At 42.3% G+C, this 25,169-nt stretch overlaps 1 protein-coding gene across 3 annotated transcripts in view; it reads right to left on the reverse strand.

The window, feature by feature from the left end:
- Positions 1-16,834: 16,834 nt before the first annotated feature.
- The window catches only part of ADCY9 (adenylate cyclase 9), a 201,764-nt gene continuing 193,429 nt past the window's right edge, over positions 16,835-25,169 (reverse strand). For all 3 annotated transcript variants that reach the window (XM_037910377.2, XM_037910376.2, XM_037910378.2), the window contains one exon: positions 16,835-21,443. In XM_037910377.2, the coding sequence (XP_037766305.1) occupies positions 20,255-21,443 (1,189 nt within the window). In that variant the 3' untranslated portion in view covers positions 16,835-20,254. The remainder of the gene's footprint in view (positions 21,444-25,169) is intronic.

The raw sequence follows: 25,169 nt of genomic DNA on the forward strand, positions 1-25,169 counted from the left end.
TTATAGCTTTTACTGCTACTTCTTGTAAGTATTCTGCTGTGTGTGCATTACCTGATGTATCAATTGTTTCTCTAAGGAAGACATTCCCTTCTTCTATTGTCACACAAGCACACACAACAGGATCATTGTGAACATTGCTCCACCCATCAAGACTCAAGTTAACAATTTTACTCTCTAGACCTTTTGCACACTGCTGAATTTCTCTTTCACATACTTTCTCCAGCAATTTGCCTGTGGCAACTGCTCTGTTGGGTGGACTGTATCCAGGTCTTAATGACTGAACCATGTTAATGAAGTGTGCGTTCTCAATCAAATGGAAAGGACAGTTTGTTGCATAAACAAACTGTACAATTTTTTCATCAATTACCTCTTTTTGTAATCTGCTGGTTCTTATCACAAACTTATCTATGGTTGTTTCTGCATGATGGAGATTTTTTTTCTTTTTGCCACATATACTGTGGCTATGTGACATACATGATGTGACTGAAACACTATCATTGGCAGATAACTCTGAAACTATAGAAAATGATGGTGATCTTGAAGTATTTATTTATTTAGTATTACTCATTGCGTTCACTGACACTCAGTACTACTTTAAAGGTGAAATTGTAAAAGGAAGATCTGCCTATTTCAGCTATTTATTTTTATCACAACTGCATCTGAAATGATAGTACCATAGAGTAACAACTATATTTTTTGCACTTCTTTGTTGCACTGTTTGCATTTTGCACGCATGCCTGTCTTACCCACAGGTAGAGGAACTTCATTAAAATATTCCCAAACTGGGTCTCTTTTACAGCCTGTTGCCATTATAGGTTTTCCCTTCTAGTGGGAGAATGGTATGGTAGATCTCAAATCAATGAAGGTTACACTCAGAAAGACCTCAAGGTTTCTGGAATATGCTGCTCAAACAGTTTGACTTTTTTGTTTCTACTGCCTGTCCCTCCCTTCTCACATTTATCTCCAGACTTCTTCTCCTTGTCCAGATCTAGTCAGCCCCCAACAATCTTCTATGAATTGAACTTTTTGAAACTTTGCACTTTTAGAGAGAGGTAAGGGATTGACTCTGTGTACACAAATTTGCAGAGGGACAATAGGGTTGAGGTCTGTTATTTCTCCCCTTTCTCTCTATATTATTATTCTTAAACATTACATGAATATATTGTCTCATACTATAGAATTAGAATTTATAATCCCTATTCCATGATGAGATAGTTTTAATAAAGATACATTTTAGCTCAAAGATATCTTTAGATAGGTTTTTTTTCCTCAAAAAGCATTTTATAAAAAAAAATCTCACTTTTTTTATTTTTTAAAAAAAACCATTGATTTTTATCCACCCTGGTCAACATGCGCTAGGGAACTTCTAGTGCAAGGCAGCAGGGTTCATACGGACAGCTAGTGCACAGTATGGCAGCGTGATGTAAGATATCCACCCCAACTTGTTGCACACTGTATAGACAAGCCTAAGGTGGAAACAAAGCACAAGCATCCATTGCACCAAACAAAGGAGGAGACTCGCCTTGGAAGCGGGGAAGTTTGTTTTTTTCTAAACAGTGATTTCAGCCAAATACCTGAGCACTGGGAGCACCTGTGCTGGAGCTCTGTGTGGCAGGCACCTGGCCACCCTGCATGGCTCCTAAAGTGGAGGCCTGAAACAGCACCAGGGCAGAAGAGAAGGAAGCATTATCTATCTCAGGCACTTGTATGGCCCCTGTTACCAGGAATCCAAGAACCCCACAATCTTCAGCGTATTTATCTGTGCATACACCCTGGGAGAAAGAGAAACTGAAGTGTTCCTGTACAGCTCGGAAGTGACTGTCAGTCATATGAGAATGGGGAAGTGTGGCTGGACTCAGAAACAGAGGCACCAGAGCACCATGAAGTCACTAGAAGTTGTAAGGGCTCTAGAGAACCAGACCCATTTGGCAAGTTTTCACAGAGAAGACTGCAAATTAGAATTCTATTTATTTTGTATGGAATCCAATTGGCTTCACCCCTATACTTTCCATGGATTCTTCTCACCATATTCTGCTAGAGAATCCAGCATCTGGTCCACTAGACTGGGTATATCTGCTGCTCCAAAAGAATAGCAGCCCTGTCTGGTAGGTAGCTTTAAAATCCCTTCCTGCATGTTCAGTTGTTTTCTTGGTTCTTCTCGGCTGTTTCAATAGCCTTCTTGCCCACAACGGTGCAATTAATTTCCCTCCAGAGTGTTTGGAGAAAGCCAATAACTGTTTTGCCCGCATGTCTTCTTTCCAGGTGGTCACTATGGATACCATCTGGTTGCTGGATGTCAATCCTATTGAGTAAATCAATGCATCTGTCTGTCTGTCCATTTAGGAACTGATATGGCCCTCTACATGAAAAATCATTTTCTCACAGGATGACCAACTTCTCTATCAAAGAGGTGACTGTAGAGTCTCTGGTGTCTGCTGGGCCTCCTACGCTTGGCTGGATGTCCCATTCTAATCTGACACTATCCTCCAGTGTTCCAGGGAGAGGTAGAAATGATTCCTTTTCAACCCCATAGGGGAAGTATCTGCTTTCGGGCCTGCTACCCGCAGACTCCCTTCTCTTGTTCCTCTTCCTGGGGAAGGACCTTCAGAATTTTGATCTTTTATTTTTTTTACCTTTGGCTGGAAAACCTCTCCTTAGGAGAGAATCTCTTGAATCTCCATCCCTGTCTCCTCCATCTCTGAGTCTGGTACCTCTCCTTCTGTGCGGGGTGATGAGCTGGGGGAGGAATCTTCTTTCCTGGCTCTTGATGTGTTTTCTTGGAGGCTCTGCTTTAGCTCCTCAGGCTCTTTGAGATAGAGCTCCCAGAATGCCTTGTTCTGAGCTTGGATTTCTGGTTGAGTATCCTCATCTCCCTCATAGAATAACAGGGATATTTGAAAATGGCAATTCAGATGTACATCTAACTTCTCATCTTATTTATTGGGAGAAAGGGATCTGAGCCATTAATGAATGGGCTCTACTAGGATTGGATTTAATTTGTCTGCTCTTTTAATCTGACTTTCCTGCTTTCTCCTTTTGATTTGGAGGGCTGCACTGAGGGCTTTACCTGGCGGATGCTGAGCTTAGTCTGCTGCCTGGAAGAGCCCATCTGTATCCAACTGATCTGAAGCCCAAGGGCTTGATGCCCAACGAAGGAGGGAGAGCGACAGGAGGACTGGCTTTCCCTTGTGATATTGGCCTGTCGGCCTGCTGAGAAGATTAGCTATTTCAGTATCTTGGATGGTGCTGGGGGGTTACAGAAGGACCTCAGAGACTGGGGAGCGAGTAGAGACCCATGGAGGGAGCATGAGGGAAATGTCAGGTGACTGTAAGGTGACTTCACTTACACCGTAGCATGTCCTTGAATAGCTCTGGCATCTGTCCAAATGCTGGGTCTATACAGTTGTGTAAAGACTCCCCCTGCCTGTTATTTCTCTTACCTGAAACCTTCTGCATACACGGTGTCCTCTTTACTTCCAGAATGGACTGATTTTTGGTGTCCAAGACTCTGTGGGTTTCCTGCTGTTTCAGCCTGAAGCAGGGAATCTGTAGCATCAGGGAGAGGAAACGATAGGTGCTCTGAGGCCTTCTTTATTTCTTGCTACCTATTCTCCTCAACAAGGTCCATGGGCATGACTTCTGGGGCTCAGGGGGAACCACCCAGGTATAGAGGTCCTGCAGTGCAGGACTGAAGACTCTTGTCTGCTAAGAGGGTGGCTCTAGCAGCTCTAGAGAGCAAGGGCAGGCAGAGATTAGTACCACAGAAAAGGGCAAAGCTAAGTTGGTGCACTGAGCTCAATGTAAACCTTGCCACCAAAGAGAACGCTGCTGGGCTGTGAAATGAAAAGTGAAAGAGACTAATGTGGCTATTTTACTTTCATAAGTGATCACATTCTCAAAGTCCAACCTAGGAGGCTTGTCCTGAGCACGGAGGGGTAGTGCTGTGGCAATGGTTTGGTTGGGGGTGAGGGCAGATTTGAGGAGCATATGTCTATATTTTTTTCTTCACGCTTTCTCACTTTCTCATCTCCCACCATGTGCCAGTCTTCTCCCTCTTTTCTTCCATCAATAGCTCTCCCCATCTCCATTTCACCCACAGACTCCTGCTCACAGAGGTGTCGATTTTGTGATTTGCCAGGGGGTGGTCGACCCCTGCTCCGCCCCAGGCCCTGCCTCCACTCCCACCCCACCTCTTCCGACCCCTGCTTCACCTCTTCCTGCCCTGTTCTGCCCCCTCCCCCCAGAGTGCCCCACCCCCACTGAACAGCTGCTCACTGGCAGGCGGGAGGCGATGGGGAGGCGGGGAAGGAGCTGATCAGTGGGGCTGCCAGTGGGTGCTGAGCACCCACTGTTTTTTTCCTGTGGATGACCCTAGCCCTGGAACACTCACGGAGTTGGTGCCTCTGCCAGCTCAGTCACTTGTTTGCCCTGCTCAGTCACTTGTTTGGCTGTGCAGATATCTATAGGCTCACTGCCCGCAGCAGGGCCCGAGGAATCCAATTTCTCATGGATCTGACTCTATGGATGAGTGAGGGCTGGCTCAAGGGGGTTTGTCTAGCGTAGTTTGTTTCAATTTGAGTTAATTGTCAATAAATTAATTAGACAATTGGCAATAAATTAATCCAGACATTCCACAAGTGTTGGTTTTAGGACAAACATCTGTGGTTTATGCCAGGCCTCAGTCTACAACCCTGGGAGACTTGATGGTGGGGCAGCATGGAGACGCAGGAGAGACCTGCCAGGGGCTACTGATGCTCATCCAGCAAGTTTCATTGGCTCAGGGGATTGCAGTGTGGAGGCAATTGTAGCCCAACAGACAACTGGCGCATTCCAAGTTTTCAGGGACCATATGGTCACCCTTGTATTTTATATGGGTTTGGGGGGAATAAAGCGAGCCAGTTCAGGTACCATACACTTAGCTCCCTACACATTCTGGTGCATTAGGCTCCTGAATTTCTGTTTATTATTTAGCTGCCCGAGCACGAGTTCTGATGCATTGATTTATATCTGATGGCTCTACCGCTGTCAGGTCCAGCAAACAGCAGTTCATTGTGCCTGTAAGAACTAAAATGATTGAAACAAAACCTCCTTATTTAGAGGGATGGCTCTGACAATGTGAAAGGTTCAAGACTTGGCTGCTTGACCCTTACCGGATCTGAGAATGTCTGTCCAGCTCATCCTGACTCAGAAGCACGCACCTGGAGCACTGTAACAGCATCTGGGAGGAGCTGGACTATGCAAATCTCCACTCCTTCATGGCTCCTTTTCCAAAGCAACCAGCACCTACGATTGCTGAAGATGGAGAAGTCTGGGCCTTCCAGCCTTTGCTCGGTCCTCTCCCCTGGTCCTGCCCATGGCACAGACCCAGTGTCCTCTCCTCACCTCTATAAGGGGAGCAGGAGTAAAGAGGCCTTCAACCATCATTCACTCAATTCTGAAACTTGGACTCTGGGCTTTTCATTTACTAGTGTGTTGCTCCCTCCTTGACGAGGCCCCATCTGACCACCAAAACCTTTCAGCTGCCCAGATTCACTAACCTATTCACTGTGCTTTCCCCCTCAGAGACAGCCTGAGGCCTGAGCCAAAGTCAGCAAAAGCCAAGCTAGGAACCAAAGTCAGGCCCTGTCATAAAGCAAATGCCTGCTTCACTGTCTGGTACATGAACTTGGCAAAAACATGGCTGGCGTTGCTAAAACAGACACTACTAACAAGTACTAGGCACTAGGTATTCACGTAAACTCATTCCAGAAGGCTAGCACAGACCTATCCCACAATTAAGTTATGGTATGAACACATTCACTGAAGATGGTACAGGGGCACACTGACCCCTCATAAGACAATGTTAGGATGACAGGATAATAGATGGAGATGTTTTATACATTGTTACAACAAGTTACATATTATACTCCTGATATAGTTAGTTACCAACCCTACACCTACTACCTGTTGGTTTGGCTAAAACACATTCCTCTCTCACCCATCAATTCTGACTGTCCCCCAGAAAAAGACCCCCCAGCTCTAAGTTTTAGAAAAGATATTTTACAAATGGAATGCACAAGTGGTGTGTGCACCTGTCATCACCCTGTTCACCTAGGTCTTACCTTATTGCCCCTCACTCCTTTTTGTTTTTGTTTGGCTTTGGGTTGTAAGCGCTTTGGATGGGAACCATATTGTCCAATGGTTTTATAGGGCTTGCATGTCTTAGATGCTATGGCAACATCATTATAGTTAGGGCCCTACCAAATTCAAGGTCCATTTTGGTAAATTTCATAGTCAGAGAATTAAAAAATCTTAAATTTTATGGTTTCAGATATTTAAATCTGAAATTTCATGGTGTTGTAACCACAGGGGTCCTGACACAAGTGCCGGGGGAGAGGGGGATCGCAAGGCTATTGTATGGGGGTCACAGTATAGCCACCCTTACTTCTGCGCAGCTGTTAGAGGCAGCACTGCCTTCAGAGCTGGGCTCCCAACCAGCAGCTGTTGTGCTTCCTGCAGCTGGGGAAGGTGCGCGGAGGTCAGTCCTACCGGGCCCAGGGAGTGCCTGTGCAGGGGAAGAGGAAGTCCCATCCCTCCCCAGCCTGGCTGGGACTAGCAGCTGGAGCCCTGTGCATGGTAGGAGCCTGCCCGTCTGGCTCCAGGCCAATCACTCAGAGGTTAAAGGGGCCTTTTGTGTGCGTGGGTTAGTGACCATGATGCCCCCCTGATCATGGCACCCTGGGTGGTTGCCCACGTCACCCACCCATACCATGCCACCCTCGCTTCTGTGCTGCTGCTGGCAGTGGTGCTGCCTTTATAGCTGGGTGCCTGGCCAGCAGCCATCGCTCTCTGGCCACCCAGCTCTGAAGGCAGCGCAGAAGTAAGGGTGGCAATACCATGACCACCCCATACAATCGCCAGATTTCACAGGGAAGATGAGATTTCATGGTCTGTGACATGTTTTTCACAGCCATGAATTTGGTAGGGCCCTAATTATAGTAAACCCCACACAATTCTGCATTATTTCATTGTTCCCAGATATGACTTGGGCTCATTACTAGAAATGGATAAAATACACTGATTAAGGTTGATTCCTACCTGGACTCGTGCAGTGCATACACAACCGATGTATCGACTTCCTTACACATCCATTAAAGCCCAATTACCACAAGATGCTTAAGCGTCAGGAATCCTGGACAAATCTTGGCACATATCCTCACACAGTGAAAGAACAACAAGCAAGACTAAATTAAGAACAATAGTAGTTAGCAACTATATGGTACTTTTACAGCTTTAAAGTGTTATATAAAATGAACGATTAGTCTTCACAACACATGCATGAGATGAGTATCATTGTCCCTATTTATAGACGTGGACACTGAGGCAGAGACATTGAGTAAATGTCTCAAGGTCAGCTGGGAGATCTTAGAGGAGTTCCTAGCTCTTACTCAAGTGCTCAGTTCACTAGAGCACACTGCTACCCAGCGGGACAATGCTTGCTCCAGATTTAGACTTAGATTTTTCAATATTCTGCGCAGTTTACTTTAGGTGGGACATCAGGCTTCCTAAACCACCCCACCCCAGCTGTTGAAGGTGGATGATAGGCAAGTTATACACATATGGTCTAACCTAGCCATCTCAATTTTTGGAAATGCTGTTTAATGTGTCTGATGTTATACAGTTGGAGAAATCTCTTGAAAACACTTTTCCTCCTAACGCAATATTTTTAGCTGTACAACGCTGGATAACTATAACTCCATATTTGTACACACAGCATTTTTCTCCAAGGGTTTAGTAACTAGGGAAGTTTAGGACCTTCAAAATATTTTACTTTTGGAGAAGACAACATACAATTAACAAGGAAAACAGGAAGACTGGATTTATTGGAAATTCCTTTATAAGATTTATTAAAAAATATCTCTTGGCTGTTGACAATCACCATGATCTACAATGAAAACAAACAGAAATACTTGGATAATGTTCAAACAGTTTTCACCTACAAGAGAAGGCTGACACCCAGGAACTCTTGAATACTGGTTAAATATGTGTATTGGTATAAAAATTCCTGGGTTGAGTTTGAGTAATATGGTGGGAAATGTGGCTAATGGCTGGTTGCCTTAAGACTGAATGGTACCATATGTGCGTTATACAAGCTCTCTGATACTTACCTTTCCTTTTGAGAAAACTTTAAGAAAAATCAGACTGTAGCTCTCAATGGTTCAGTGCGGGACAAAGTTCTTAATGAAGCATCTGCTGAAATCCTATTCCATATCAATGGGGCTACGTAAATAATAACAGTAAAGCCACAATTCATTTGCTGTCCAATTTAACATGCCAAATAATCTACAACTGGATAGCTCTGTCATCACCAGATAAAAAGGATTTAAAGATGTCCTTTAAAAGATGTGGCAAATAAGGTTCATTTGGCAGGCACAAAGATATGAAGAGTGCATCTGGGTGGAGTAGGGTGGACACAGAATCCAGAAAAAAGAAAAAACCTTCCTTTCTTCTGCACGTCAAACTTATTTTGCAAGAGTTCAGAATTTTCTTTAAATCTTTTGAGTTAAATATATCAAAGCCACATGAACCCAAGTAAAATATAACAGGATGCTTGTTGGAGATACCCAAGTCGTATAGTGTACTGTGCTACTTACCATACTACACCTTGTCTATAGTGTTCAGTTTTCTAGTTGACAAACATTAAGGCTTTGAAAATCTTAGTCGAACTCTTTCCTTAGAGATTCTACTGAAACTAAAATCAATATGGCTCTTTTTCTTCATTTCCTTAGATTTGCACCTGAATTAAGAGTGACAACAGAACTCTTCCAAGAGCATTGTCTGTTACGTGTTGCTGTAGCACAGACTCACAATGTATAGTAGTGTATTAGAAAAAAAAAAAAGTCTGTTTCAGAAAGGAGTTTTGTAAAAACTGGTATTTAGAATTTAAAGGTCATTTGCCACCAAATAATAAGAGTACTTCTAATCCTAAACTACCTGGGAAGTCCCTTTACTTTTTAAAATTCCTCTCAAATATCCTACCTAACCACAAATGAAATGAGTGAAGTTTCATAAGCAATCACAAAGAACTATTGTGAGGAGTCAGTGTTCAGTAAATAAAAGGTCCAAGAATTTGTGTTCCAAACTGTAATTCTCTGAAACAATGTACAACTGGCACAGATTCTGTTTGAAGTTGTGCCTAAGCAAAATAAAAAAGCAAACAAATTTTAAGTTGACATACTGTATTGTGAATTACTTTCCCAGCTTTTCTACATCTAAGATAGCGTGAAATGTTCTGCAATACAGTAAAACAGTTTAATATACAGTTGATTACAGCTCTGTAGTAACGAGTCAAAGATATGTATTTTTATCTATATACATATATAGCTTAATATTTCACAGATACAACTTTTTTCCATTTTGTGTGTTGTCAACAAAGCATATGCAGAATATTTACAATTCATCTGCTGAATGGAAGCACCTTCCCCAGCAAATAATTCAGTGGAAGTTACAAACTTCCCCTCAGAAGTGTTTGTAAACAGGCCTTTTCTGTCTGTTTGCAAAGAGGAGGGGAGAATGTAGTGTGATTGTGGGGTCTACGGGGATGGGGAAAAAACCCAAAGACATCACTAAAGTAACACTTTCCAGGAGATAAGGATTTTTTTTAAATTGTTTTTTGAATTGGAAATTGTTTTCAGTTAATGCTTAGCGCTTTTGTGCTGTTTCCATGCGCATTTGTGGAGGGACAGGAAATGCGATACCAAAGTGCGAGCACGCTTGGGCTAATATTGGTCTAAAGGCAGCTTTTAAAGGAAGCATATGACAATATGGAGTTGATGTCTATCTCCAGGCATGTTGCCAAGCAGGAATCTTAAGCCGGTGTTTGAACAGAAATATCACCTTTGCCCAGCTTACAATTTTTTGTGAAACCAAAATCAACTCGGAAGGATCTATTTTGCGTTTCTACCTTTAAGATGAACCTACTGCAGGTTTCTGTAATCTTGTAACACTCCAGCCAGTCACGATAGCTTTCTATGCATAGTAATTGCTTACATAATGTCACATCGGTATAATACTGTACACAACACGATATAGAAACAAACAAAAACAAAAAACAAACCAAAACCCCACATACAACTGAACTTTGGTAACAGGGTAGCTGTGTCTGAATTTAAAATGCAATTTCAACTGCCAGCTCAAAATTTACTCACATGAAAAATTTAAAGAAAAATGCAGAGGGAAAAGACATTTTTACAAACTCAATGAACAATAGTTATGCTGAAGCAGAATTGTCTCAGTCAACTGCGGTGCACAGAAGCAGCACAATTACTGACCCACAAGTGTCCAATTATTTCTCTGTGTAGCTCTCTGCACTCTTATTGGCTGGATGTGTGTGTCCAATTGGCATAATAATTGTATGGCATACAAATCGTTGCTCTGCTTGGCTACTGCTCTCAGAACTCCATATACAGGTGACTACAACACCTCAACTAATCATGCCTTCCCCACCCTGCTACCCGTGAGCCCCTAGTCCTCCTAGCCCCTGCCCCTTGTCCTCCTTGCTCTAGAGGAATACTAAATCCTCTCCCAAGTCATTTGTCTTTCAGTTTATATTTTCTTTAAAAGCTACCCCTCCCCCTTTAGCTTCAGCTCAGCAGCACTGACCGGGGGCAGGGAGCATGGAAGAGTCCAGTCCCCCCACACCAATATTTGCAGCTTTTTATGCTGAATGTAAAAATAACCTTTGCCAGGACAGAGGAAGCTTTTAAAATAAATCCAATATAAAACAAATCATATTTGCCATTGGAGTGTGGAAAATACCCCTCCTGAGAGGTGCAGCAGTGGGGAAGAGCACATTTCGGTGTGTTGTTAACTTCTGGGTGTTCCGTGTTAACTCAGTAACTTTGGACACGGTGCTTATCAGAATAGGATATGGTTATTATTACCTGATCAATAAGAGACACCCTCCATTTATCATGCAAATTCTACGCAGTATTCATAATGAATTTGCAACTGTGCTTTGTCTTTAAATAGTAGTTAGGACTTAAGGCTCTTGGCTTTTTAATTATTACTTATATTTCTATTTATTACTGCTGCAGTTTAAAGCTGTAATCTCAGAGGGTGTTACTAGAGCCCCTGGCTCTGCATATACAGAACCATGGCTTTAGAACACTGCAATTCAGGAAGTAAAGTTTGGGTGAAGTTTCCTCCAGCAGCTGTGAACTGCTGAATTAGTGGATGTTGAGAGAACAAATGTTTGACACTGGTAGGGCTCTTAAAAAGAATGCAGTGGTGCTGGGTGCTGCAGGAGGCATTGCTTTGGGCAATGGTGTAGAAGAGGCCACCACTTTTGGGGTCTGCCTATTTTCACTAGGTGATGACAAGATGGAATTTTTTATACAGTGAGAAAACCCTGGGTGAATGGGGTCAGAATTTTACCCCATGTGCATAAGGACACATTCAGTCAGACAACTGTTTTTCACTGTAGCACATTTTGTTTTTCTCCCCAGAGCTTATCTTTTGACAATTATAGATTCAAACCTGCCTCCAAAGTGCAAATTATTTCTCTAGTATCTTTGTTACAAATAAGTACTATGAGAGAAAAGTGAAGGGTCTTTAGACAGTCTCAGTGCTTTTAATGGGTTAGACTAGATCATCCTATTTGCCCATGGTAGCCATACACTCAATATAAACCACTTAGAATACATAACCAAAAGCTAAAATTTAAAATAACCCTTCCAATGCCAATACCTTATTTGCAGTTGTTAAGGTTTGTTGAATGCTACCATTTCTACAGGATTAGAATAAGTGTTATAGCAAAACAAAAAAACAAAGAAAGAACAAAATAAAACACACAGAAAAATGGCTGAAGGCTAAGTTGCAAAGAGAAAGCAGTCTTAAGGCATCTTTCAGTAATTGCAAAACTCAAATGACCAACTCTCCTTACATGGATGTGTAACTAGGAGCTCTATGTGTAAAGCTGCCTGTTGTCAAAGGCAGTAAATGTGTTGCATATGGAATGGTTGGCTTTAAAATACATTGCCTTTGTTTCTTTCCTTCCTCTAGGTCTAGAACCAAAGTCCACTGAAATCAACAGAAAATTTTCCTGTTGACTTCACTGGGTTTTGGACAATACCATTGTATTAGTCAAACATGAAATGTTTAACTGATGTAACTAAGACCCAGGGACAAAGCCTTAAATATCTTTTACAATCAATTTTGCAGAATACCTTTCTTTCTCAAAGCAGTGGCAGATTAGCCATTGGGCCAATGGGGCCCATGCCCAGGGCCCCGGCGCCCCGACCCACTCCACCCAGCATTCCTGCTGGGGAGCAGGGGAAGCCCCCGCATCCCAACCCCCTTCCCCAGCAGAAATGTGGGGGGAGGGGTACTGCGGGCGGAAGGGGTGAGGTGGGGCCCCCACTTGCTCTGGCCCAGGGCCCCACAAACCCCTAATCCGCTCTGCTCAAAGTGAGCAACTCAAACCAGAGATCTCTCTCCTCAGCAAATAATAAGTAGCTAGTATTTGTGTGCAAACCATCTAAGTAGTGAAGTACTTAGTAACCATCTGTGCAATAAGGAAATAATATATGAGAGATTTAATCCACTGGGTAAAGACTCTAAAAAAATTACCTAACACTTTCATCTTTTTTTCTTCCAGAGCTTAATCCTTTTTCCTCTGAAGATAGGAAAGTATTACCATCTTGAAACCCTTTCCCTCACCACCATTCTACATGGAACAGCTGTTAAAAAACCCATATATACACATTGCAGGTTTTGTTTGAGTCTCTTTAGAATTTCAGTAGTGTTCTCCTTTAAGCAACACTAGTAAAAACAAAGAAATCAAACTTCTGAGGCCTGATTCTCATTAAGACTGAAAGGGGGTTGTAAATATATTACATTTATACTCAGTTTAATGTCCCTTTACCCCTGTCAGAGTGGTGTGAAGCAGTAGTAAAGAATCAGGCCCCTGATTTCGTATCTGCCTTCAAGTTCCCTATTCCTTCACACAAGCAAAGACAAAAAACCTTGTGAACAAAGATCAGCCTTTTAAACAACCTGACATCCAATTTTATATTTCCCTTCTCTATTTCCCAGTAGTTTTGTGGAGCTTGGTGTCTGGTGGTGTAGTGTGTATTTATACTACGTTTCACCTCTAGACTGACAGGAATTCCATTTCTTTCAAGGGTGGCATAACATTTGAAAGAACTTTAGCATGATAGCTCTGAGTAGTTAGGTGGCTGATTTCTCAGGTATGGCAAATTTTCAGATCTGGTCAATCTGTTAATGTGGCACATCTACTAGTCCTTATTCCATACCTGTTGATTTAGATTATGTATTCTATTTGTATAGATCAGGGATGGGCAAACTTTTTGGCCCGAGGTCCACATCGGCATTGTGAAACTGTATGGAGGGCCAGGTAGGGAAGCTGAGCCTCCCCAAACAGCCTGGCCCCTGCCCCCTATCTGCCCCCTCCCACTTCCTGCCCCCTTCAGAACCCCTGACCCATCCAACTCCCCCTGCTCCTTGTCCCCTGACTGCCCCCTCCCAGAACCCCCGCCCCCCGGGACCCCACTCCCTATCCAACTCCCCCTGCTCCCTGTCCCCTGACTGGCCCGACCCCTATCCACCCCCCCGTTCTCTTTACCCTGACACCCCACCCCAGAACCTCCGCCCCACCCAACCTCCCCCTGTCCCTGTCTGACTGAACCCCTATCCACACCCCCACTCCTAACCGCCCCTCGGCACCTCCCGCCTTTTCTAATCCCCCCCCCCCCCCCCGGCTCCCTGTCCCCTGACTGACCCGAACCCTATCCACACCCCTACCCCTAACCACCCCCTGGGACTCCACCCCCTATCCAACCCCCCCGCTCCCTGTCCCCTGACTGCCCCAACCCCTATTCATACCTCTGCCCCCGACAGTCCCCCTGGGACTCCCATGCCTATCCAGCTGCCCCCTGCTCCCTGACTGCCCCCAGGACCCCTGCCCCTTATCCAACCCCCTCACTCCCTGCCCCCTTACCATGCTGTTCAGAGCAGCAGGAGCTCGCAGCCCTGCTGCCTGGCTGGAGCCAGCTATGCTGCCCGACAGGAGCGGAGAGCCAGAGAGCTGGCGGTGCGGCATGCTGAGGCTGCTGGGTAGGGGGGACAATAGGGGAGGGGTTGGGGGCTAGCCTCCCTGGCCAGGAGCTCAGGGGCCGGGCAGGACGGTCCCGCAGGCCATAGTTTACCCACCTCTGGTATAGATATTACACTGTGCTCTGTTTGCATACATGATGAGGGGAGTTTTTTAGCACATCCCCACTCTAGTTGTTCCATTTTGTGAATGCAGGGCTAGTTCTCCCCTCTCTCAAGTTTTCTTTACCTTACTACACATTAGTCTAATAACCTTAGGACCCTTCTCCATGATTGTACAGCTGAGACACTTTCCATAAATTGGCCACTAAATAAAACTAAAGGCATAAGCTAAAATATGCCGGTAGGGATTTGTTTTGGATGAATGATTATTGTTTTCCTAAAACAGTTTTTATAACTGATCATTTTTAATTTTAAAATTGATCAGAGCAGACAAAACTTTGGAGCCATTGGCCTATGTGTGTATTCATATTAATAGTGCATTACAATTCAGATTTATTGTAACAGAGTCATTGGGACACTGTCCCTGGAAAAGCAAAAATGGTTCCACTACAACCTAGATAGAGAACTACAATGAAGGAAGTTGGAAAATTTTGTTTCTGGAGTAGAATGCACTGTTCCCTGCACAAATATTCTGCACATTTTGGCTGTCACAGCTATATTTATCCCAGTTTCCAAAATGTTCGGAGGCCCAGTTTGTGTTTGTTTTCCTGGATGCATTTGTAACAGGACAGCAGTGCTATTTTACTCTATTGTTATGCTGTAGCACTGGGATTCTCACATCTTTCACCATGTGGGCCACTTACTTCCCCTCCTGTTCACAAATGTTCCACTTCCATTCACAATCTCACAACATCCCTGCAGCATCTACAGCAGTTGCTTATGTGGGAAGGTGACATTAAGGAGTATTCAATGTATTTTTAGCGGTCTTTTAATGCAATTTAGTTGCTGGAAATAAGGAACCATCAACGTATTGCCAGCCAGCTCTCCAGAAGCAGCTGTTTAAGAACCTATAGAAAGTGGACATATGTTTCTGATGCTTTATTATATTTTCTACTACAGATGGTAAACTGAAGCAGCATTAGTCACTTTATTGTTTAGAAAGGAGGTTGGAAAACTATCCCCATAACATAATTTTAATCCATATGAATATATAAAGTATGCCTTTTCTGTGGACGTGCTTTGCTTTGTAGATCTGCCTACCCAGACTCCTTGAGAAAACTTTTGTTAATATGGGCCCATTTGAACTCTGCTTCAATGGATTTCAATGGTGCTAGCAGTTTCATTTGATTTTATGTTTCATTTCCTCCTATTACGTAAGCCTGCTATGACTTAATGGCGTACTCTTGTGTTTTTCTGTTGTGATGGCAGATTTACTCTTCATAAATTGCTGTCAATTTAACTGTCGTGATGTGTTTCTCTTCTATAACTTAAAATAAACCAGTTTACAATAAGAAAAGGAAGAGAAAGGACAGAAAACCAACAGTACACAGTAGTAAAGTTGTGAGTGGACAAATGGACCACTACGAAAGAACAAGGCAAATATCCAAACTCCATTAAATTGGAGAATACAGCCAGAGACAAACCGTAGTGAAGGAAGTTTTACAGCGTGGAGAAAGTTCTTTGACATGAAACCATGATTTGGCACCAAAGAAATTCAAATACTGCTGTTAAAACAGAAGATCTAATCCAATGATGGGGGAAAACCACCCCTCGACATATCTCATCATGCACAATACAGAAGAGTTCAACACAAAGGAGAGGGGAAACAAATAATCTTGAAATCAGGCAAAAAAATCTAGACAGCGAGAAAGTTGATGAGATTACAATCAACTTCATACTAATAATTGTTCAATGCTGGTATTTGGACATGCTTTGCAAAATAAGGTATCAGCTGGTTAAGAACAATTATTCGCTTTCAATATTTTTACATATGAACATCATGTGACATTCACTAGAAACCCAACATTTTATAAATCATTCTAAATTTCAATATCAGAGAAAGTTACAGAAACAGGAGAATTAAGCAATTTTAAAATACTAGAGTTTACAGACAACCTCAAAGATAGTTTCTCTAATCAAGATACAGTACTTCCTCAGATAAAAGCTTGTGAGTCCTTTGTTTTTGTTAATTCCTTTTATCTTTACTCATTGAACCTCCATATCCTTTGAAAAACCATGTCCTTTGGCTCCATATTCAAACTGTCAATTGTTTCAATACCCAGATTCAGAAAAGAATTTTTCTGTTTATCCCTGCCAGTGTTCACAAATAACTAGTGCTAAGCAAAGTGGTAGTGAAAGGTTTGGCTACTTAGCCTTTTTTTGAGACTCCATCATCCTTCACCTCTTATGACATTTCATAGCCCTACTACATGCCAAAGTGGTCTCTCCACTGACAATTTTAGTGAATAATAGTGAATTTTAGTGAATAATAGGAATTGCTGACTGGCAGTGGCATTCTTACCACTATCTACCCTGCTCAGAGCAAGTATTACATTCTGATTGTTAGATTAAACAAACAAACAAAACCGAACAGCCTTCCTCTAACCCCACTCTTAAAAAACCTTAAATCCTGGACAATAACAAATTTGTACTTATCTTAAAAATCTGCAGTAATTAAAACAAACACACTGGAATGTTATTTACTTATTTATGAGAAGTCAATCTGTTCAATTTTAAAGGAGTAGTGGGGAAAAATAATCAATTGTGTGTCAGCAGCAGATTAAGGAAATGTTGCAGAAAATACTCAGTATCTTCCTCACCGTTCTAAACCCTAAAATCACTCACATGGGTGAGCAATAACAGGAGCAGAACTCCTAGGCTTGAAAAGCATTTAACAACTACATTTTTTTAAACTGTGGGTGATCTTGAAATGATCAGCATTAAGAAATTCTAAACATACAAGAAAAGAAAAGAGCAAGCAAACAAAGCATCAATTTTTGGTAGACTACTTTTCAGGGGATAGGGCTAATCATGCTACTTTTATAAAGTTTGTGTTTCTTTAAAATTATTATGCAGAAAGCAACAGAACAAGCACAAAAGGCATTTTATAAAATAAACTCTGATATTGGCATGCAAATGTATGACATGGCCTGTCTTTGGACTCTCTGATACACTAAGAGAGATGCAGTAGAGAGCATTATACCATTAAAAACCACCACAGACTCATTACTTTTTGCAAGTATTGGGACTGCGTTTCAAAGGCACAAAAGGGAGTTTGGGGTCCAACTCCCATTGCCTTTCAGTGGGAGTTGGGTGTCTCATTGCCCCTTGCGCCTTTGAAAAGCTACCCCATATGTTTTGTGGGGTGGGTATTCATAGCTTTGTTTCTGAATCCCTAAAGAGATTCAAGTCCTTTGTGGTAAGGACCATGACACCTGGTCAAAGTGAAGCTGTTAAATGTGGTTATTGTTCTGGTGGCAATAAGCAAACAGCGATACAATTCATGACTTAACTATTAGCTACTATTTACCCAGATTTAATTTGAATGCATGCAATGTTGGCTGCACTCAACTCACAAAGGTGTTAATACTATACAGAACAACTCCACTGCAAGAACAAACAGCAGCCCTTGAATTCAGAGCCCAGAAATGTTTCTGACCTCAGCCATTTTATTTGCTTAGTGAGATCAGAAAAGAGGCCATGATACTTCTAAATTTGGTACCCTTTTCAGTATTCTAATGAGATACTACTAAGAGACTAACAATACTCATGTAGTAACAGACCATGAACAGCCATGCTGGCTTTATTAATTTTGTAGGCTAAAGGACTGTCTTTGTACTGAATGGTGCATTATTGCAATAATTAGAGGTAAGGTTTTCTCAATCCTGGCTCCTGTTCAAAAGAAATTGGCTTGGAATCCCTAGATTATGCCGTTTTTTCACTTTTAGTTGCAATGTGCGAACCTCTTACAGGTGAAGGGTTATTGTGGTGAGTATAACAATTGTACAGTATTAAAAGTCAGAGAAAAGATGTGGGCATATTTTGATGGATCACAGCTAACATTGAAAAAACTCAACTGCAGAGAAATGCCACTTTATCACTGGGCATTGTAGGGGGCCATCAAATCAGAGAGAGTAAGTGAGGGGAAAAAAGGGTTAACCACCTCAGGACACATATTTTAATGCTAGAAGGCATGTAAACACCACAGGACATATGAACATAAGAAGGGGGATGGATCACTTGATTGCCTGCTCTGTTCATTCCCTCTGGGGAACCTGGCATTGGCCACTGTCGGAAGACGGAATACTGGGCTAGATGGACCTTTGGTCTGACCCACTATGGCTGTTCTTAAAGCAGTAAGTGTGACTATATTCTGCTTTCACTTTTAAGTTATCTTTTTTGGACTGAAGATGGAAAGAAATAACTAAAAAAATATGACTGTGCAGACAAAACAGCATTACATTTCCCCACAATCACCCGATTTCCCTTGGCAGATGAATTTATTTTGGGTGGAAATATTATAGTCATTTTGTTGGTACAAGAAATATTTGTTTAAATTGGAACCTTGCAATATTTAATATTATCCAAAGTGGGTCATCCACTCGGTCAAAAACTGAGTGAAAAAGGGGTTAAAATTATGGAAGAATGCAAAGGGAAAACTAGTCAGAGTCTTCTCCAGGAATTGAAATTAGAGGAGGTGTTTGTTGTCTGAAGCCCTGATCCTGCAACTGCCTCTATGCAAACGGACCCCGGCACCTGTGCAGAGTCCCACTGACTTCAGTGAGCCTCTCTGCAGACACAGGGGTCTGCCCACACAGTCAATTGTAGGTTCAGGCCCGAAATGTTGTGCTTCTCAGCTCATGGCAAAGGACCTTCCTATTTCTGCTTTAAATGGCACACGGGAAGCATGTCATTCTAATCTGTGCTGCAAAAGCACAGCATGGGGTAAAGCCTGAAGAACGTTGTTCAGCACCATTAATTCAGTATGGAAGGGAAGCTGGGATTTTCAGACTCAATCTGCATTTTGGTGGCTTTGGCGGTATCACCAACTTTGACACAAGTATTGCCTAGATAATGTCCTCACAGTGCTTGGCAGTTTGAAGAGGATGAAGCACTAATGGGCATCTTATTAATTTTAGTGACACCAATTACCACCACTATGAATCCTAATACCCTCCACAAACATGATATTTAAAATAATAATAAATAAATATAACCCCAAAACATTTATTTAACCGCTCCTCTCTTAAATCAGAGCAGTTTTAAGGGCATCAACTCCACTCAAAACTTCACAAATCCCTTGGGGTGGGGGTAAAAGGAAAACTGCTTTTTAAACACCTGAGACCTGGATTGTAAAAACTTTAATGGTTACTGGTTTGTTTTTGGAACCCTATCCTGAGAGTTGGTGAAATCTATCCCCACATATCAATAACTCATTGGATGTAAGGAAAGCAGTGCATCCAAAGCATACAATGGCAAATGTCTGATCAAAACACTGTTAAAGGAGGATGAACTACAACAGCTGTGCTGCCTGCTCCATCTAACTGCTGAGCCACTGTAGAACCCAGCTCCTCCTCCAGCCCAACACAAAAGCAAAATTGTGTTACGTCATCTCCACGACATTCCCTAGTGGTACATTACTGGCACTTTTTATATCAGTCTCATATGGTAGATACACGCACATCTGTCTGTGTGTTTACATACAGAAGGTCTGATAACAGTAATATATTATACACACACACACACACACATATATATATAAAACCCAAGGAGTTGCATTAGCCAAAAAAAAAAAAAAAAAAAAAAAGTGTTTTGTGAGAAACAACAATAAAAATGATATCATGACCACAGCTTTTCTTTTAAAATTAATAGATACCCAAAGCTATGATTTTATTTGGGGCCTTTGTACCTAGACAGGGAGTCCAATGGAGTATATCTGAAGGCACTTAATATGCTCCACTCAGCTGAAAGAGGGTTACACAGGGAGCTGGGGAGTTTTGGAAGAGGGCTAAAGGGCATGGAGGAGAGAGACAGGTGAAAATGAGCCCTGAATAACTGTGATCCACACAGCATCAGGTGCTAACATGAAAACAAACAACCCAGGTGTTGAGGTGGTCTTTCTTCAAAAAGAAAGCAGACAATTGCAAATGTCTTTGTGTTTCTATGGACAGAGCACATCATGCAGCTCTCTGTCACTGCATCATACACTCTTAGAGATATTTAACTTTGTCAGTTCATTGACCTCCTCAGTTTCTGCTTCCTCACAATCATTCTTTACAGCTTTGCCAAACCTGCACCTGTCTTCTGCTTTCACTGACTCTTTTTGGAGCTTCTTGTAGTATGGAAGCATATCCTTGGGTTCTAAGTTGTTATCTGAGCCCTGGGATGTCTTGTCCGAATTCTGTACAGAAGGCACCAGATTGGCAATCTCATCGGTAGGAGACCGCCCAATGCTGCCATCCACTTGAACCCGGATGTCTGGAGATATAGATAACTGGTGATGCGGCACAACCCCATTGTCCATGCATTTTGGGTAAAGGTAGGTTTTCATCTGACCTTTCCCCTTCACGTTGACTGTCCCCCTATAATCAAAGTCATATCCCATCTTATTTAGGATACGGTAGCTCTCCTCACTCACCTGTATCCGGCACTCCACTCCAGTAGTGTCCATCCTGCTAGCAATGTTCACGGTATCACCCCAAATGTCATACAATAACTTGGTGGTGCCTATGACCCCAGCAGTGAGAGGGCCATGGTTAAAGCCAACGCGTAGTTTAAAATTAAACCACAGCATATTGTTGTTGAAGTCATCCACCACTCGCATCATTTCTTTGGCAAATTCAAAAAGGGTTTGCAAATGTCCATGTGGATGGTTGTTGTCCTGACATTGTGCGGTGTTCAGTCCAGAGGCAGCCATGTAGGTTGCCCCAATTGTTTTGATTTTCTCAATGCTGCTGTAATGTGGTTTGCTTAGCAACTCATCAAAGTCCCCAATCAATTCATTTAGGACTCGATAGCATTCCTTGCCCCCCTCATAATTCTCTTCATAGAACTCACTGAAGTTCACAATGCTAGCAAAGATCACTCCACCACTATCATGGTTTTTGGAGTAGCTCTGGGAAACCTTCAACTGCTCCGCCACATGATATGGAATAATATTCCTCAGCAACCAGTCAGCTTGATCCCTCATGCTCTGAATTTTGGTGCGGTGAAGATCAGCCTCTACATCTCCATTGTAGTGGAGGCGGTAACTGACTTCAAATTCCCGATTCAGAAACCAAACCAAAAGGAGTAGGAGAAAGAAAACCAGTATCACTTCTTGGCCAATCTGGTCTGCTGGTTTCTTTATATCATTTAGCACTGAACTGTTGCATGGATTCTTCCTAGAGCTGGGGCAGGGCAGGGGAAAAGAAAAATAAAGATGGGCATTTTAAAATACATATTCATTACTTCTTAATCTCTAAATCTGAATTGTTAAAAATGCCTCAATAAAATCAAACTGTAGTTATAAAATTCTAATTTTATTTGCTATTAAATATGCCCATGCTGTAGAACTCTCGCATGCTAAATTTAACTAGAACTAAATTAAATGGACCCCGTTGAGTTGCTGGCCTAAATACTGCCCACGTTTGACAATGTTAAAGTTCTTAGTGAGGAGTATATTGTCTTTCCATATATATTTATAATATTACTTATTAAAATTATAAATATATATTGTGACAGGGTTGGGCCAGATGGCTACAGGAGAGTGATAGAAGGCAGATACATTAGCCCCAGGTTAAGTAGGTCCCTTTTCCCTGGGTAAGGTAACAGGGAAGGTTCCAGAACAATCTGGAACCTTCTGGAAACAATTAAGACAGACAGGCTGATTAGAACACCTGCAGCCAATCAAGAAGCTGCTAGAATCAATTAAGGCAGGCTAATCAGGGCACCTGGGTTTAAAAAGGAGCTCACTTCAGTTTGTGGTACACGTGTGAGCAGCTGGGAGCAAGAGGCGCTAGGAGCTGAGAGTGAGAATGTGTACTGTTGGAGGACTAAGGAGTACAAGCATTATCAGACACCATGCGGAAGGTCCTATGGTGAGAATAAAGAAGGTGTTGGGAGGAGGCCATGGGGAAGTAGCCCAGGGAGTTGTAGTTGTCGTACAGCTGTTCCAGGAGGCACTCTAGACAGCTGCATTCCACAGGGCCCTGGGCTGGAACCCGGAGTAGAGAGCGGGCCCGGGTTCCCCCCAAACCTCCCAACTCCTGGTCAGACACAGGAGAAGTTGACCTGGACTGGGGGTTCATGAAAACAGCCCAACTGAGGGCTGCCGTGAATCTCCGAGGCGAGCAAATCCGCCAATAAGTGCAAGACCCACCAAGGTAGAGGAGGAACTTTGTCACAACATCTTTGTATTTACAATGACTTCTTGCATCCCTGATTCAGAAATCAAGCCTGGAAAAAAAATTTAACTACCAATAACAGAACACAAACTGCTGCCTCAGCCCATCTATATCCCTCAACCTGCCCCTTCTCCAAAGACCTGAGAAAACAGATGAGCCTTGCGAGGTTTCTTGAAGATCAGTACATTTAGGCTCTGTAGGACACAGGGAGGAAGAGAACTCCAGAGCTGAGGAACTTTATGGAGAACAATCTGCCACTTTACTAAGAAACTGGGGAGGATGGGGTCCTCGCTTGAGCATCTCTGCGGATTACGACCACTGAAGCTTATTATGGGGATACAGGCAATTTTCTCAACGAGCCACAATATCAACTTTTTAGGGTGTGTACAGATCAAGAGCAATATTCACAAATTCACTGGCAGCCTCTACAGATTATGGAGCACCGGTATAATATGCTTCCTCTATGAAACATTCCTGAACAAGCAAGTAGCTGCATTCTGTACAACTGTAATTTTCTGGATGGTGTCAGGGTATAGCCCAAATCACTTTGGGAAGATGACTGATCCACATAATGCCAGTGCATTTTCTGAAACCAGGCCCGAACTCAGACTGACTGGGGATTACCAACAGAGTCACTTCATCACAAGTTTTTCAGTAAGTTTATTCAATGCCAGAGATTCAATACAAGTGGGTAGTTGGCAAGTTTATCCAAGTCCAGAGATGGTTTCTTGAGCAGAGGCATCAAACCGAGTGGCTCCCTGAAAACACTTACCCTCCTGAAAAGGGGTGATGGCAATCTCTACCAAGACTGGTAGAGCGCACGATCTGACTTTGAAGAGAGAACTTTACTGCTCTCATTTCTACCTTGCTGACAAGTGGGCATCTGTTAGTCCCCAACCATTTTCTCAACTACTTGGTTGAGCTTGTTTCCAATATGGGTGTCCCTAAATACTCGCCTCGCTTTTGTAATGACAACAATTCACTCATGATCTGAAAAGAGAATTCCCTTAAGATGACTGAATTCATCCACAAGGCAGGGAGCTGCGTATCTCAAATGAGTGGATACAAGATCTTTCCCAGATCACAAATTTTTTGATCCCACTATGACTACAGTGAGAATCAGCTATGCAAAAAACCCACAGAACTAACCTGAAGGAGGAAATTACTGAAGTGATGCCCTCATCTTGAAAATTAAATCTCTGAAAATGTTGCACCTACTATGGTTACAACTAACACCTTTGATCTAGCATAACTATAGCGGCAAGAAGCTAATGGAACAATATTTCTTCTTTTTAGTTTGTTTAGTTTATGTATTTGACAATACAATATGATTGGGTAATTAGCAAGAGCAAAATTCATTAAATGAAATGACCTTTATAAACAACAACTGAGAAACAGAAAATCCCCACCAAAGCCTTACAAATTTTTTTAAAGGAGCTTATACAAAAAAATTCAGGGCTATTTAAGCTGTTTACTGTTTAAAGGGTATAGTAACAGAAAACGGAATTTTAAAAATTGGTCAATTTAAAAAACTCAAGCTGACTCTGTTCTTTTAACCAAATAGTTTAAATACTTGCAGGCACAAAAGCCTGAGAAGTTAGTTGGAATTTTCATCCACTCTGGGTGCTGAATACAGCACTTGTGAAAATTCTTTAGATGGAGTCAGGAAGCTTTCCTTTGATTGATCACAAATCCTAAACTGTGTAACATAACGGCTTTCTCCTTATAGCAGAGGTTCTTGGAAAGACACTTGCCCTAGGAGCTAGTAATCTGGGTTTCAAATTGTATTGTTCTATATATAAAGCAGATGCGTAACAACTAGGTCTTTGGAGAGAATACAAGGGCTGAACAATGAGAAAAAGACACCAACAGAGCTGAGCATTGGAATTTTTGATGAATCATGTAGAATCGGAGATATTGTAAACGGGATGCTGCTACACATATGAGATGTTAAGCATCCTGGGGTGATGGACAGAGATGGTGTGAACACTCTATTTTATACCCTGATGCAACTACAGAACATAGGAACTCCATTTAGAAAAAAATTTGGAGTGTAAAGGTGGGGGAAGAAAAGCAGGGGCATGAGTTTTTTCTAAACCACAAGGCAGATTTGAGTCTCTATCTCAAAAGGCCTATCCATCATTCCATTTGGGAACTATGAACAGTGGAGAAAAAAATACACTCTACCTGCTTTGAGGCAGGGAGAGTAATGAGTGCATTGACTCTTAGTGGGAGGACACATTTGTTTAAGAGCATCTTGTTTTGATTGGATGGAGCACAAGAAGAAATGGTGTGCCTTCAATTGGAAAGCAATGAGACAAATCTGATGTACTGATTTAGCTACACGGGTGCAAAAAAGCTATGTGTTGACCAAATCTTAGAAGAGCTTATGCGCTGAGACTTCACAGATGGTAGCTGTTTTGATACCACTTTAATAAAGATCTTAATTCTTGGTCAAGCAAAGCAAAAGGGGAAAGGTCCCCCTCCAGGTACACTTGTTACAAATCCACCAGCAGAACACAGGAAAAGCCTGTGTGCTGACAGTCAAGTGAGAATGGAGACAATAATAACTTCTCCTAGGACAGGATCTCAGCTTCTTATTCATTCATCAGCCTCCAATCACCTGGTGTGAGGGGAAGCCCTAATTAATACAAAATGCTAGAACAAAAACAGAAAACAAAACAAAAAATAAATAAAAAAGCTGAAAATGTAAGTAAGATTGCACAGCAG

Source organism: Chelonia mydas, chromosome 10 (assembly GCF_015237465.2).
Source record: "Chelonia mydas isolate rCheMyd1 chromosome 10, rCheMyd1.pri.v2, whole genome shotgun sequence".
NCBI lineage: Eukaryota > Metazoa > Chordata > Testudines > Cheloniidae > Chelonia > Chelonia mydas.